This window comes from Mesocricetus auratus, unplaced genomic scaffold, assembly GCF_017639785.1.
Source record: "Mesocricetus auratus isolate SY011 unplaced genomic scaffold, BCM_Maur_2.0 Super-Scaffold_15014, whole genome shotgun sequence".
NCBI classification, from domain to species: domain Eukaryota; kingdom Metazoa; phylum Chordata; class Mammalia; order Rodentia; family Cricetidae; genus Mesocricetus; species Mesocricetus auratus.
In genome coordinates this window covers 2528864-2544716 of record NW_024429186.1, presented here as the reverse complement: position 1 = coordinate 2544716, position 15853 = coordinate 2528864, and the positions used below count along the sequence as shown (strand labels likewise).

General features: G+C 50.3%; 2 protein-coding genes across 5 annotated transcripts in view; one reads left to right on the top strand and one right to left on the bottom strand.

Moving 5' to 3' along the window:
• Positions 1–15853, top strand: part of Ptprn2 (protein tyrosine phosphatase receptor type N2) — a 653364-nt gene that overhangs the window by 512120 nt on the left and 125391 nt on the right.
• Positions 135–14291, bottom strand: LOC110343610. 4 transcript variants are annotated; one of them, XR_005876052.1, is made up of 5 exons: positions 13471–14291; positions 12892–13277; positions 9829–9958; positions 469–623; positions 135–359 (listed from the first exon to the last, which is right to left on the bottom strand). XR_005876052.1 is itself a non-coding variant. In XM_040742317.1 (4 exons), exons 1-4 carry the CDS (start codon positions 13581–13583, stop codon positions 5939–5941), a joined length of 675 nt encoding a protein of 224 aa, XP_040598251.1. In that variant the 5' UTR covers positions 13584–14290; the 3' UTR covers positions 5162–5938. The 4 variants fall into 4 exon arrangements, 1 of the variants encoding a protein (XP_040598251.1); XR_005876051.1 differs by having other exon boundaries at positions 9829–9998; positions 13471–14290; XM_040742317.1 differs by lacking the exons at positions 135–359; positions 469–623 and adding an exon at positions 5162–5944 and having other exon boundaries at positions 9829–9998; positions 13471–14290.

Below are 15853 nucleotides of genomic sequence, written 5' to 3'. Positions count from 1 at the left end.
TGTAATGAGATCTGGTGCCCTCTCCTGGCTTGCAGACAGACATGGAGGCAGGATGTTGTATTCATAATAAACAAATAAATCTTTAAAAAAAAAAGAAAAAGCGCTCATTCTATATTTTGGGTTGATATATATATACATACATACATACATATATATATATATATATATATATATATATATAAAACATTACGGTGCGGTTCACGAAACAACTCTGCAAGAATTCGGAACGCCAGGCAAGCCCATCCCGCCCGGGTGACCGTTCATCACTTTGCAATCACAGAGGATGCGCTGTGCAGAAAGCCTGGTGGCTGCTTGCAGCTGTGCACCTCAAAATGTGGAGTCCCGCCATGTATCCATTTCTGTAAAGCAAACCACACGGGGGGGGGCACGGTGAGCAGATCGGTCATCTCGGTGGTGGCAATCAGAACCAGCCCCCTCCCCCCACCCAGGCGAGAACGGCCCACTCACTGTGCAGAGCGAGTACCGGCATGCTCCTGTCAGGGTCAACGGCAGCGGCTAAGCGGGCACGTGGTTGTATCCCGCGACTGAAGCACTAGTCCAGACGTCTCAGGACCCACGGCATCGCTGGATGGCAGCACTCACGTCATGGGGTACCCCGGAGACTGGGGAGATTGGGGGAGATGTCAGAACGGCAGCGCCTGGCGAATGTTCGCGAGAGATAGCAGGTATATTCTGGGGGACTGTGAACGAGCGGCCCCGCCTAGCCCCTGGTTAAAATGCTAGGGCCTGTGGATGCACACATGGGGAGGACCACGCCCCCTCTCTCTGGCGGTGTCTGCTGAGGGGCCAAGGAACTACCACACTGGCTGGCAGGCAGGCATCGCGGATGCTGGTCTACCTTGAGGAATTTATGGAGGCTTCTCTGCGGTGTTTCTGTTTGGTTGCTTGTTTTACAGTATCCAAAAGAAAAGGTTGAGAATTGGAGTAATGGCACCATTAGACAAACTTCCACCCAAGTGGACTGAATCCCGCTCGGCATTAATTAAGAAATTCACTAATGAGGCAGGGTGGTGTGAGCTGGCAGCTTTTGGTAGAGGCGTGCCATCGGGCTGTTCCCACAGTTCATTCCGTTCCATATTTTGCTGAGAACGTAAAGACCAATAGTCATATTTTATTTTTATTTAATTTTATTGCACTGGGCTAGGAGGAGGGGAAGGACAGAAGTTGACTCTCACATTCACAGTGGAGAACACCCCAGTAAGCCATCAGGTAAGGTCGTTCTGAGCTCGGCTAAAGCCAGCAGGTGAGGTGGGCGGCCAAGTCCAGCCCACAGACAGATATATGGGAATGCGCATGGCCCCCCGGGGGACACAGGCACGCGCGCACGTTGTTGGGTGGTATGTGAATTTACATGGCTTCTGAAGCAGTGCCGCGTACCAGGCAGCCTAATCAGCGGGTCCTGCAAGTCTAGATGCCCAGGGCCTCACGCTTTCCAGGAGTTCCTGAGAGAGAAGGGCTCTTCCCACTTTGACAAGGGTGTTCTCTTTGGCCATGGCCACGCCTCATGCCGCTTTCTCCCTGTGTGCTTTTCCATTACCTCCGTGTGTTTCTCTGTGTCCAGAATTCCCTGATACAGGGGCGCAGGCTGCGGACAGGGCCACCCTTGTGAACTCTGTGGGTCTGGCTACCTCTGAAGATCCTGACTCCAAACAGGTCGTGTTCCGAGGCTACAGCTTGCCATAAGGACGCACAACCACACTGAGATTTTTCTTTTTATTTAGCATTGAGAAATGTTATGAAAATAACCTAGACATCTGACTTTCTTTGTCAAACAAGAGCCCAAAGATGTGAGCAAGTGCTGGCCCACACGTCCTCGGGGAAGTACCAAGTCGTTCTACAGTAGAAAAAACTCCCCTGCCTCTGTCTTCAATCTTTTGTGCAGCTTCTCCACGTAGGTCAGGCTAACCTAGAACTATCCACCATTCTGCTTTAGCCTTCTCCTGGTGAGCCCACCACGGTGTCTTGAGGTGGCTTGTGCGGGCTGGCTCCATCAGCAGCTGGAAGGCTACACTTGTCTCCCCTCGGTCCCCACATCTGGACCACACGTTCCTCAGCCTCGTGTTAGCACCCACGGTTGGCAGTGCCTCTCTGGCTTCACAGTTCGAGCACGCCCCATCTTGGCGCCTACAGCTTGGGCACTCTCCTCTTGGCGTATGCGGCCCTCAAACACCACTGCTTGTGCATGCGCTCTCCTCTCTCTCTCTCTCTCTCTCTCTCTCTCTCTCTCTCTCTCTCTCTCTCTCTCTCTCTCTCTCTCTCTCCTCCCTCCCTCCCTCCCTCCCTCTCTCTCTCTCTCTTTCTCTCTCTCTCTCCCTCCCTCCCTCCCCCTCTCTCTCCAGCGTCCAGTTTGTTCCTCGCCGGTAAACGACAATGAAAGCTCCCGTTTCAGGACTCCCACTTCCTTTTAAGGCAAAGTCCTCTGGTCTGAGGCCAAGGACTCTGCCAGAATTCTTTGTTGTCTATGTTGACTTTTCCCCTTCCTGGTTTTCATCATCTATCTAAGGAACCTAGCTTCCCAGACTATCAAACCTGCAGGTGTGTATCCCAGACAGTTGGGGACACTACACTATCCTCCAGGGTTTCTGGATCCCCTGAAACTCAGGTCACGCATCCAAGAAACCAGGAACATATTAGCCCTGAACCAAGTGCACCAATCCCAGATTTTGTCTCCTGAGCTGGGGTGGTCCTCCCTCAGAGCATTGTGGAGGAAAGGCGTGTCAGGAAGTAAAGGTGCCTGGTAGCCATCAGGGAGCTTTCCAGGGATGCTCACTTGGAGAGGACAGAGGCCCTGGCCTTGTGTCCCCTGGCCCCCAGAACCACCGAGTAAGCGGGTTACAAATGGGCACTGAAGGTGATTTCCACGTCCCTCTTGGATTTTCTATCCAGTGTGAGGTTCTCTTGGTTGCTTGTGGAGGGCCTGGAAGGATTCTCAGAGGTCTAACTCACCTTGGTAATTTTCTTAGAAATAAAATTAGGTGGCTCATTTCAGACAGTGTCCTAGGATTTGCCGTATGGGACGGGATGTCATCGTCACTTGAGATATGTGCCCCCCAGCAGTGACCCCGGGGTGCCCTCCCCCCACACACACAAGGGACAGAAGCCCAGGAATCCTCTTCTGCTGTGTGGTAGCAGAGCTTAGCACGGAGGCCCAGGTGGGGCTTCTTGCCACATCATGCTGGAAGAGTGTCAGTTCTCAGGTGGCAATTAATCTCCATCTAAACCCTGTTTGGTTGCCAAGCTCTAGCAGAGAAATAAATGGAAGAACATTTCCCGCCTCTGATGGTGACTTTTATTGAGCCCTGCTTGGGTTGTTATTAAATTGTGACTATGACCCGTGTTATGTCCATATAAAGGATAAGGAAATCACACACCTGTAGGTAATGATGTTACGTTCCTTAGCTCATGAACCCGTAAGTCCCACAGAGAGAATTACCAATCATGTGGCACCGTCATAGCTGAAACCTAAATTCGCAGCAGTAAATTGCTTTTTAAAAAGAATGTGTGCAGGCCTAGAGCTGCTTTCTGGGGGTGCCTTATGTGGTTTTATAAAAGTTTGAGCACGCGCGAGGCACGTCCAGGGATGGCAATTTCAGACGGGAGGGAATGCAGAGATGGTTAATATCCTCTTGGCTCACAGCCCGGGCAGCTGCTTCTCTCTCCCTCTCTCTACTGCTTCTTTTGGGGGGACAGGAATAGCTGGCCGTTCACACCGACAACACCATGGCCAACCGTTTAAGCCATGTAGAAGGTGGAGGGGCTACAACCTGGTCCCCAGAAGAAGGGAGCCGAGGCGAGTGACCACAGGAAGCAGTGGGCACCGCTGGGTGGAGACACGGTCTTGTGTCAAGGGAGGGCAGGGGACGAGAAGAATGACTTGGGGCCAAGAGGGTAGATGAGCGCTAAGACCACCAAGGAGCACCAAGCGTGGCTTCCGCGTTTAAGAGCAAGCGACCATGTGGGCACCAGGTAGAGCTGAGTCTCTCGGGAGAGTCTGGAATGCCTGCTGCATTCAAGTAGCATTACAGGGGAAAAAATAAAAAGAAAGGCCGGGGAAGGCAAAATGGCCCAGTGGTAAAGACGTTTTCTCCGCCATACACGGCAGCTGCTTCATTCCCCTGGATCCTCGTGGTGGAAGTAAGAGAACTCTGCAAGTATTCTTCAGCATGTGTGAGTGTCTCATCCTTCATGTGCACAAGTGCAAGCACACAAACACACACATGCACAGACACACACACGCACTCATGTACACTGCACATGCACACACATATGTATAGATACGCACATGCACTCATGCGAATGTGCACATGCACACACACAGACACACACATGCACTCATGCACACTCACACATGCGTAGACATACACACGCACTCATGCACACACACATGCACACACATGCACTCATACACATGCACACACACATCACATTCATGGACACACACATGCACACTTACACACATGTACACACACATGTGCTCATGCGTACGTGCACATTCACACACACATGCACACATGTGAACATGCACATGCACACACACAATCATGGACACACACATGCACACTCACACATGCGTAGACACACACTTGCACTCACGCACACTTACACATGTACACACATAGAGACACACACAGGCACTCATGCACATGTGCACACGCGCACACACAGGTACTCAGGTGAACATGTACATGCACACACACATAATCACGGACACACATGCATTCATGTGCACATGCACACACACATGCGCTCATGCCCACGTGCTCATGCACATACCACATGCAACAAAGATCTTTAAAAAGAGAAGGAAAGTCATTTGTGGGGGGTGATGGTACAGCTCAGTTGGACTCAGGAAACCCTGGGCTTGATCCTCAGAACCACATAAGCCAAGGGGAAACGGCACACACCCGCAGTTCCGGCACCAGGAGGATCAAATGTTCAGTGTCATCCTAGCTGCTTAGTAAGTTTGAGGCCAGCCTGCAATACACGAGACCCAGTCACAGAAAAACTTTTGTTCTCAAGAAAGACCGTTTGAGGGGTTACCGTGTTAAGAATGCTCGTTCACAACCATGTATAGCTCCTGGTCCAATGGATCCGGTGCCCCCATGTGGCATTCATTTTCACACACAAACACACACAACAATAACAATAATAATAATAGTAATATTTCAAAAAGAAAGAAAAGCTGCAAGGGAAGAAGACAAAGTCAACAGAAATCCCCCACCTGAATGGGGCGGCGGGGCGGGTACTCTTGGACAGAGGCATGACTTGTAAGCAGAGACACACACACGCACATTCATGAACATGTGCAAATACACACACATGCATGCATAGACACACACGCGCACTCATGCATGCACATGCACACACACATGCATAGACACACATGCACTCATGCATACACGTGCACACACACATGCATAGACACACATGCACTCATGAACACGTGCACACACACACACACACACATACAAGCACTCTCTGGCACAGAGCCGTAGGCTGAGCACAGTGCTGCCGCGAAGCCGTGGTCTGAGTGGGTGTAGCGATTCTGCAGGGATGTCCTGTGCAGATTCTGGACTCTCGGTCCTCCACTGTACAGAGGCTTCCATTAACTAGGACGAGCTTCTTCTCTGGAGGGTCCTAAAGTGACTCTGACACAAGCAGCGTATTTAAGTCTGCCCCTAGCTCTCGTAGTGATCTTTTGCTGTGTGACAGGTTCTTCTGAATGCGGCTACTTAAGGCCACGCTTTCTGTCTCTGTGGGCCAGGGGTCTGGAACAGGGCCATGAGGGCTTCCAGCTGCCAGTGTCGCCTCACTGGGTGGAGGGTCTGTCCCAAGCCCCGAACACTAACAGCCTCAGCCCTGAGGGTTGTAGACGCCGGGTGTGGCTCCAACAGCCCGTGCCTGGCAGCTGCCGTGCTCACAGCTGCAAAGACAGCAAGGGACTTGTCACCTCATCTTGAAAGTGACTTCTACCATACTTAACCAAACTCTTCCCCTTGGAGTCGAAGACGGTAATGCCACACGGTAATGTCTCAGAACTAGCAGTCAGGTTCCGATGACTTTGCCACAGGCTGGCCTTAGTAACACTTCCTAACGAATCCTTCTCTGCTGTCTATAATGTAGTTATGATCCTCCCCCCACTATATTTTTAACTTATCATTTCTGTGCAAAGTATAGTAGTGTATGACTGTTGGGAGGCTGAATGCCAGCTTGGAATACTTAGCAAGACCCTGTCTCAAAAGAGGAAAAAAATAAGATTGTATGGTTCCCCACAAGTTCTGCCGTCAGCTTTCTCCTGAGACCAACATGTCTCAAAGCAGCAGCAACTTGGAAATGGTCATTTTGGCAGGCAGCTTGAGACTTGAAGGCTCCCCCAAGATTCCAAGGTACCCCACCCATCCTGGTCTCCTGGACCAAGAGATGCAGAGGCAACTCAATTTCAACAGAGCCACCACTGCCGCCCATCCAGTGTGGATACTGGCTGTTATACCTGTGAGTTTCTATTTGTGCGTGGGGTGTAAAACCATAGATAACTGAGAATAAAAAAAAAAAACATGTTGAGCTGGCGGGATGAATGGTTGCCTCCCTTCTCCATAAACTGTTGTCACCCAGCCCGTGCCAGCAGCCGATCGGGAACAGCAGCCCTGATCTCTCACCAACACAGGACCAGCCACTCACTCCCGAGATGGACAAACATAGGACCTGCAGACCGCATGCTATGGGCATACGTGCGCCACGTGGTCTCTCTGCTACGAGAGGCACACACCAAAGTACCTTTCTAACACGCCAGCCTCCCTTGGCAAAGCCATCATTCCTTATAACTATGTGGCCATACCCGGAGCTAGAACTTCCTCACATAAAACCTGTACCACAGCACAGGACAAAAATCTGCCGCTGTGTGCTCCAGAACCAAGCACAGACAGACGTGGCTGAGGAAAGACTCAGGCAGCCGACGCTTTTGGTCGTCAGAGGAGCCTTGTTCGTAACAGCCCACAAACACACTGCACAGAGGTTCAGGAAGAAAGTTGCTGTCTTATCCACAGACAGCCGGCGGCTATTGAGTTATTTCTCAAATAACGCCTGTCACTGGTGGCAGGGAGGCTTGCAGGATCCAAGGGTGACCAAGTGTCCCATGGCCTTCCTCGGAGCTCCACGCCGCTGACCTGCTGCTGGCTGGAGAGTAAGGCTAAGGCAGAGATCTCCCCCAGTAAATAAACGTGTGTGTGTGTGTGTGTGTGTGTGTGTGTGTGTGTGTGTGTGTGTGTGTTTACGGAGGATCCAGTGCAGGTCCATTTGCAAGTTTCCATTTGTTGCATATCAATCTGATCTCCTCATCCATAAAACTCGGACAGAAATGCACAAATCACATAGGTCCCGGGAGAGAGAATGAATCAAATCGAGAATAGCAGCCAAGGGGAAACAAGCCAATGCCCACCTGTTTCCACATATGCAAAGACTCAACAGCGCATGGGGTGGGCTGGAGAACACGCATGTGCGCTGCCGTGTGAGACTGCGAGTAAACCATATGAGTCTGCACATAAGGTGTATAAATGTGTGAGTGTGGATTAGTGTGAATATATACGCATGTGTGCATGCATATATGTATGTATCTGTGGGCGTGTCTGTGAGCTGCGTGAACACGCAATGTAAGGTACCGTGCATGTACGTGAACAGCGGGAGGATGCACGGGAGGTAGTGTGGACAGGCTGATACGATGTGTGTCAGCTGTGTGCGTGTATATGAAAAGTGTGAGCGTGCGTATGAGCCGTGTGAGTGTGTGCAGGAGTTAGCATGCATATGGGTTATTATGTGCGTGCGAGTTGCATGTGCATGCATGTGAGGCAGGAGGTTGATGCGGACGCTGTGTAAAGTATGTGCGCACGTGTGTAGCAGGCAAGGTGGTTGTGTGTGGGGATTAACTAACGCATGTGTGTGTGAGCTCCATGGGGTGGTGTGTATGCCAGGTGGTGTACGTGTTGTATAAGCACATGCGTAAGCTATGTGTGTGTTGAGCAGTCCATGTGTAGCTTAGTGTGCCCGTATTGTGAATGTGTGTGTGAGCACAGGAGTGTGTGGTGAGGTGCCTTGAGTGTGGCTTACAGTAGGCACACTGTGTGTGAGTGTGAGGGTGAGGTAGTCTTTGTACAGCGGCTCCCTTACCTACTGCAGATGACATCTCCCAGTGCCCTCAATGGACGCCCCAGCCAGGGACAGTGCAGAACCATGGTGCACAGTGTGCTGTGTTACTACCATAGATCTTAGCAACCTCAGCATACGATATTTTCCTTCCTTATTAAATTAAGAACTTTCAGCGTTTCGCTCGAAGGAAGCGTTTTTATAGCTTTTCTTTGACACATCTAAATTGCCAGCACTGTGCCTTGGGGCCGTTATTAAGTAAAATAAGGCTTACTTGAATGCAAGTACTAGATATTAACTGAAACAGCTAAGTGCCCGACAGAGTGTAGCATATGCCGGTTGGATACAGTGGACAGAGGGCTGAACCATATCCAATACAAGGTAGGATGGCATGAGTCCATCACATCCCCCCCCCCAGATGTGTAATTTTAAACTGACAAAAATTGTCTTTTTTTATTTCCGAATTCACGACTTAGTGTCTCTGGCCTGCGGTTTGCTGCAGACACCGAATCACAGAAAGTAAGGCCACGGACACATGTATGCGAAATGACAACACGTCTGCATCATTTTTAATAAACCTAGGGGATGCCACGCCAGGTACCAACCAGGTGAAAGACCACTGCAGGCCACGGTGTCACTGGCCAGACGCTCAGGGGATGAGGGAGTGGTTGCAGGTGGAGCCCCATTTCCAGCTGGCAGGGGCTCTCACGTGGACATGGCTGTCCCGGGTCTCTCTCCTGTTTGGACCAGGTCTCTGCGACAAAAGGAGCCAACCTGCTCCATCTGAGGCAGAGATAGTGGAGGCCTCACTGAGAGACATACAGTGGTCGAACGGACGGGGCAGACCACCAGGTAGAGGGCAGTGGGCATTAATCCCGACTGCCTGGGCTGACACCCTCAACAAAGGATAGGAAGTAAGGTCAGGCTGAGTGTTGCCCCAACAGGACTTGGTCATGGAGAAGACAAGAGAGAACTGTGGCCATGTTTGGATAGCAGGTGAGGGTGGTCTTCATCCACAGCCATCAGTCACCCAAAGGAACGAGTCACTTCCTCGTGAAGTGAGGCGTCCTGTGCTCCCCATGAGTCTTTTGAAGTGGCTTATTAAGATAACGGTAAGAAGCAGTCTTTCTCTAAAGATTCATCTTTTTAAATATTCAAAAGGCCACTGGCTGTGAGGGCACAGAAACAGGTGATGAGGCCGTAGAATTTTTGGGCCAGTCATAAGTGGAAAAAAATAGCTTTAAAATATTCAATTAGGTTTTGGAAAGGTGAATCTAAACAGGAATTTCAGAATGACTGAGCCGTGTTGAAGGAGGGTGTGACCTACCACAGATGATCGTGGATGGGCTGTGAAGATGTCCCCCAGTGCTTAACAGGGTCCCTGGGGCCCTGTGTTAATGTGAGCTGCGCCTCCCAAAACACCATCAAGTCATGTTTATCCCTAGAGAAAAGCTGATGGAGTTTTAGCAGTATTATCCAACTCACTGTTACTTCAAGTAACTTTGTGGGTTTTTTTCCCCTCCCAACAGAGTTTTGAGTTGCTGTCACTAAATTTTTTCAAAGTGACAGCTAAGCCTGAGACTTTTTTCATTTCTGTCAGGGAAGCACCCAGCTGCCACCACCACCCCTGAATTTTTTATTCTCACTCGATCTGAATATTTGTAAACTTACCTGCCACACGGTATCAGAGGACCCACTTTCACCACTGACTCCTCTGTAGACCCCCCACAGGAAGGAGAGCTTGCTGGGCCCAATCAACTGGAGCCTGTTTCCCTCCATTGAAACACACGTATCCATCTCTCTGAAAGAATGTATGAACACCGCACTGCAGAATTGCATAACTGTGAAACAAACATATTTTCCTCAGTTGCTGTTCTACTTCTAATTCCAAAGCAGCTCAAGGAAGGAGCTGTTTCCAAACAATTACAAGGGGGCCTGTGGTCCATACCTAACAAGACACATGAAGGAGAAAAGTTTAACAGAGAAAAATAAAGTAGAGATGCCCTGTAAATTCTCTCCAGAGGCTCTTGCTTCCTTTCCCTGGAACACAGTCGTACCACTTAGCCATTTCCAAAAAAAAAAAAAAAAAAAAAAAAGTTAGATTCCCGTTCCTGTGGTAATGTGCCTGCAGAGAGGTTCAGTCAAAGGAGTTTTAGTCTAAATTTGTGAGGAATAAAGGTCTAGTTGTGAACACACTATAGACGCGCTATCCTGAATACCAAACGTTATTAAATGTGCATTTACAGCGTCACTTGTGAATAATAAATGGCTAGATCTTCCCAATCAGGGAGACAATCAGTCATCCATCTTGCGGACTCTCTGGAATCTGAGAATAAAACCAGATGAACCTCCAGGGACGCCATCCCCACTTGTAAATGACTGCCCCAGGAGCACACACATCCCTAGGCACACTGCTTTTAATGGGCAAAACTAATAATGGCAACAACAAGGGCCTGGAGCTCCTCTTGTCCTTTGAATAATAATCTCGAAGTTTCTGCAAGGAAAACACTCTGCAAAATCACCACGCATCTGCTAACCAACCCATCAGCCATGAGTTTCTGCTGAGACACACTGCTTATTTAAATAATTTTTACACTCATTTGTTTGGGGGGTGGGCAGGGAAAAGGTGAATGTATGCATGCCACACCACACGTAGTCCTTTTTTACTTTTATTTATTTATTTTCAATTTTTAAGGACACAGCTTCTTGTAACTATGTGAAATGCTACTAAGGAAACACAGACCTTATTTCATAGTGCAGACCTTATTTTATTTTTTCCATGCTGATCAAAGAATTTTTTTGTTTCCCCCTAAATTCAAGTAAGACATTTGAGTGAACGATTTCAGAATGTCTCGGCTCCTCCTGGTTTTAAAACGAGGTCACACTGCCCCAAGAGCCACACCTGATAGCCGCTCAAATAGCAAAGCAGGACCCAGTCATCCACTCCCAGGAGACTCCTGTTCTTGAACTGACTGCAACATTATGGGGTGAAGTTTGCTCACAGTCAGCAAAGCCCGGTGACTGGCCCTTGTGGCAACCCTTGGGCTGATCTGCTGATCTCCCAAAGATGGCCCTTGAAAAGCAAAAACAAACACAAAACCCTCACCAACAAGGGATGAAGGGGCCAGGTGGTGGCCCATGCCTTTAATCCCAGCACCAGCACTCGGGAGGCAGAGGCAGGCGGATCTCTACGAGTTCCAGGACAGGCTCCAAAACAATATAGAGAAACCCTGTCTCAAAAAAAAAAAAAAAAAAAAAGAAAGAAAGAAAGAAAGAAAAAGAAAAAACAAACAAACAAAAAAACCAAGGGGTGAAGGTAAAAGTTCCCAAGCTGAGCCCAGAGGATACCAAACCACCATAACTCCCTGGGAAGCCGACCCAGACAGACATTCTGCTTGCCAAAAAAAAATAAATAAGAATAAATAAATAAACACCTCTTTCGTAGATATGAGAAAAGTGCTACCAAAAAAAGTCATAATTAAAACTCTGGTTCCACTTCTAATTGATAATTGAAAATCATTTTATAAACAGATTCCTAACACAGGCATGTTAAATACTACACATGTGAGATATAATTGTAAATTAGATGTAATTGTAAAATTGTAAATTAAAACACACACACACACACACAATTGGTTTAGCTTCCTGAAATGAACCACTTTTAAAAATCATAGTCTACTTTCACACTAGTTAAACTTCCTGAGACAGCGGTTTTGCTTTTTTGCCTTGCCACAAATGTGTGTTCCATAACAGCCTTTTGCTATTTTGCTTAAGAACTACATTTTCTTTAATAAGTCCGTGTGCTGGAAAGTGACTGTAATCACTTGGCTGAGTTCTCTACAAGGCTACTCTGGTTCCTGAACTGAAAATGAGATTCTTATAACAGCAAGTGAGCTTCACACATGAAAAATGTAAAATTCACTTTAAGCGTTGAAGAATTAGCAGAGACCAACAAATCACTTTAAACTATATTTGGGAATTTTTGCAGGTTTAGGGAGTTTTACGTATGATAGATTTTTTTCTTATTTATTCACCAGCCAACCATTCCAAACTTCTATATAAATAACATACCTGTGTGTCATCTATAAATGATTCCAAGTAATAGGTCTCATGCATATTTTGTGTTGCTCACATTTTTGTAGAGATGGTACTGAAGCCACCTATAATGAAGTGTGTTATGAAAAGAGACCTAAGCTTCTGTGATTTAGAAAAACATAATATCACTGTCCTCCTTGAGTGTTGCATGAATTGCCGTTGTTGAGAAACTTTTATAAGGGGCTTTCCCTGCCCTGAAAATAAGAATTCAAAAGGAAGGTGGGGGGCTTATCAGTTTCTAGGGGGAAAGTGTCCACACAGGAAGTACAAACTCTTCCCTTAACCCCATGACAGCAAGTTTGTGGAGCTGCTCCATGTCCTCCGCGGCCAGAATGTGACTCAGGGCCCGGTTATCCTGGGCAACCTTAGCAAGAGGCATGAGAAACGCTGAGGGTCGCCGGTGAGAAAATACACTTTTCTAGATAGAAACAACTACTTGGTGGCTTTAAGGCCGCTTCATTATTGAAAAGATGGCCAAAATACAACTTATGGTACCCTGGTGGTCATGCTTTCTGAAAGCACGGGCAAAGACAAGTGGGCCATTGGATTCCGATTAAATCCCGAAGCTTGGTGCTCAGACATGGCAGGAGCCCTTTGGGGACACTGGGAAACTAAAGTAAAACAAACGCCTCTACTTACAGATTTCCATGTCTCTTGATGCTTGTGGAAGACCAAGCTGGCTAGCTGCAGGGGCAGCGAGCGAGCTGCTCTGGCTTGCATCTGCCCTGGTCCCTGGCCTTCTCCAGCCGGCGGCGTTCATCCGAATTGACCGCGCGCGCGGGGGGTCCGTGCCAGTTGGAGCAGAGTGGCTGTATCCCACACCTGCTTGTGGCTCGGGACCAGGGACCACGGAAGGCGAGAAAAGCAAGTAGGATGTGACAGGAGGGTGACACCGCCGAGTCGCGTCTTGGGATGTGCCAGGCGCCTCGTGGCCTTTAGGATCCTCTAAGGGCACCACCACACCCCACTCCGTTCGCGAGGCTGGCTCTGGGGCTGGAGCAGACTGGGCCGCGAACTCCCTGAGGCTGTACGGGCGTGCGGGCGGGCGAGCGGGCGTTCCTTTCTGCCCCAGCCTGGCGCCCCCATCCCCCACCCCGCCCGACTCCGCTGCCCCTCCCAGATCTCGGGGAAGGGCGCCTATTGCCAGCGCCTGGCACTGGGTTGTCAGCCCCCCCCCCGCGTGTTCCCCGTGGAGCCTCCATGCGGAAGGCCAGGTACCTTGGCATCTCAGAGGGTGAGCGTGGGACACGGCGTGTCCTCGCAATGTTGCTGAGTGATGGATAAAAGGGTATACCCGGCCGCGGCACCTGGGAGGCTGAACCTCTCATCATAGAGAGGAAGTCTGCATTCCCGGTCCCAGTATTCTGTGATCCATTCTCCAAGTCCTGTGGCGGGGGAGGGGGGGGATTTGGGGAGGGGGCGGGGAAGCAGGAGAAAGAGAGGGAAGAAAGGAGAAAGAGAGCGGGAGGAGGAGGAGGAGTGCTAGCATGCAGGCCGTTGCTATGGAGAGGCCCGGTTGCCTGAGAGGCTGAGGGCTGCAGGTCCCCTCCCCCGGGCCTAGCTCTGACTCCGTGTCCCCGGTCTTGCTGTTCTCTCTACTCTCTGTGCCAGCCCACGGGACAACTCCTTCCATTCCTCTCTCCTTGTCAGCCCAAGGCTGAACCAGAGGTTGCTTTGGAGGCCTATTGGGGACTCAAGGCACCAGGCGCTCCAGTAGATTGAGGCCCGAGGGTGACAGCAGGGTTTAGAAGAGCCACCACCGGGGCCATCCTGGTCTTTTGCCATGATAGGCCCGTAGCCAACTGGCCTCGGTGTACTGCTGAGCCCCGGGCCTGCTGTGGAGGAGCAGAGGGGAACCGCTCGGAGAGGATCACCATGCAGCCACCGAGTTTGAAGGGTGTCTGCAGGGCCTATCCTCTGGCATAGGGGCACTCCTAACGCAACTGATTGACTCCTCCCCACCAACTGTGTCATAGGAGGAGTCACTATTGGGAGAAGCCCGGTTTCTGTTCTTTGCCACCACCACCACCACCACCCGCCCCAAACTCATCTTCCCCATGGAATCACCAGCTGCCTCTTGCAACCTACTCAGATCCACAGAGTAGGGGCGGGTTATACAGCCACCGCAGGCCTCTGGGGCTCCCTCCGTCAGCCCGTGTAAATTAAAACTAACCAAACAAAAGAGTTTAAGCCAAGACCCAGAGGAAGTCGTCCCTGGGAAGCAGCGTCGACTGAAGCAGTCAGTCACTGGGTAGCACTGAGAGCCCTCTTTTTGCAGAAACCCAGCCCTCGCCTGGCTGCGGGAGCAACCTCGCTTTGCACTAGGCAGACCTGGGGCCTCTCCCGGGTGGATGAAAAGACAGGGAGCTCTCCGCGTTTCCCAGCCTGGCCTGCAAGTGGATTTGTCCAAGGACCCAGGAGTAGGCTCTGCGGCCTCCGGGTGTGCGGAGGGGTGGGGGTGGGGGTGTTGGGTTGTGCAGGCCCTCGTCTCGTCTCCAGCTGTCCCAAGTGCAGGGAACAATGGGAAAGCAGCAGGAGAAGAGATGGGGGAGGGCGTCGGGGTTTCCAGAAAAAGAGGAACTAAAGAGCCCTCCTCAGACTGTCATCTGCGTATGACAGGATCTGCTCCCCCACACTTTCCTTTCTTCCCCTTGTTCCTGCAGCTGTGGGCCTTGAAGAGCGCATTGTACGCACAGATGTTGGGTTTCAACTCTCCAGCTCCCGGCCGCTCCGTGGGGGCGCAGCGCACCAGGGTGCCCAACCTGTGGCAGCGCCCCTGGGGCGAGCAAGGGTTAAGGAGGGAGAGTGTGGGAAGGAAGAGCCCCGGAACACGACGTTGTAGTAGAGTCCAAACCCGGGGTGGGGGCAGGGGGGCTCTGGAGAGCTCTTGGATGGCACCAGCCCACTCAACTCCCGCCTTAGGTCTTAGCTGGGGGTGGGTCAAGTAATTGGGGAGTAGTTGGGGACTGGAAAAGTAGTCCCGTGTTCTACCCACCTACATCCAGGGCGGTCATTTAGAGTGAGGAGAAGAGTGTACGGATGCAAGCGAAATTGCTAGGGTTTTTTGTTTGTTTGTTTGTTTTGTTTTGTTTTTCCTGCTCAATCCAGCATGTTGGGCTAGCAGCCCCGCAATTGGCCTGGACCAAATGGTGACAAAGTCTCATTAGTACCTTCCTTTGAGCAGCTGGGTCTTAGAAACCGGGGCTCCTGTACGGTGTGTGTGAGTGGGGGGGTTGTCTCCTAAGTAATTAATATGCTTCTATTTGGAAAGGGGAGAAAGGGCCCGGTTTACCGTAATTTATTTTTCTCTTGGAGGGTTTTTACGCAGCACTCCCCCTGCCATAAGCAAAGGTCACAGTAGAGCTATGAGGGGTGACTTTTCTAGCCGAGGCCTCATTCCCTCACCCTAGTGCTACTCAGGACTTGTTCAGAACGAAGTGCAACTTAGGAATGAAAGAAAAGAATATAAGAAAGAACCAGCGAAGGCCCTGGCTTCGGCGCTGTTCCAATGACTGACAAAGCTTATGTCCATTCATAGTCTCGGGCGGATGAGGGTGTATGGAGAGCCACGGCCCCTTAGCCAATTGCTGTCAGCAACATG

What these genes read in the sequence shown, in the direction of transcription:
- LOC110343610 (XM_040742317.1), bottom strand. Translation starts at nt 13,583, where the DNA reads ATGATGAGAGGTTCAGCCTCCCAGGTGCCGCGGCCGGGTATACCCTTT. An exon ending in TCACCCTCTGAGATGCCAAG is followed by an intron (nt 13,278 to 13,470) that starts GTACCTGGCCTT and finishes ACGCCCGTACAG; the next exon opens with CCTCAGGGAGTTCGCGGCCC. An exon ending in ATCAAGAGACATGGAAATCT is followed by an intron (nt 9,999 to 12,891) that starts GTAAGTAGAGGC and finishes TTTGTTTCACAG; the next exon opens with TTATGCAATTCTGCAGTGCG.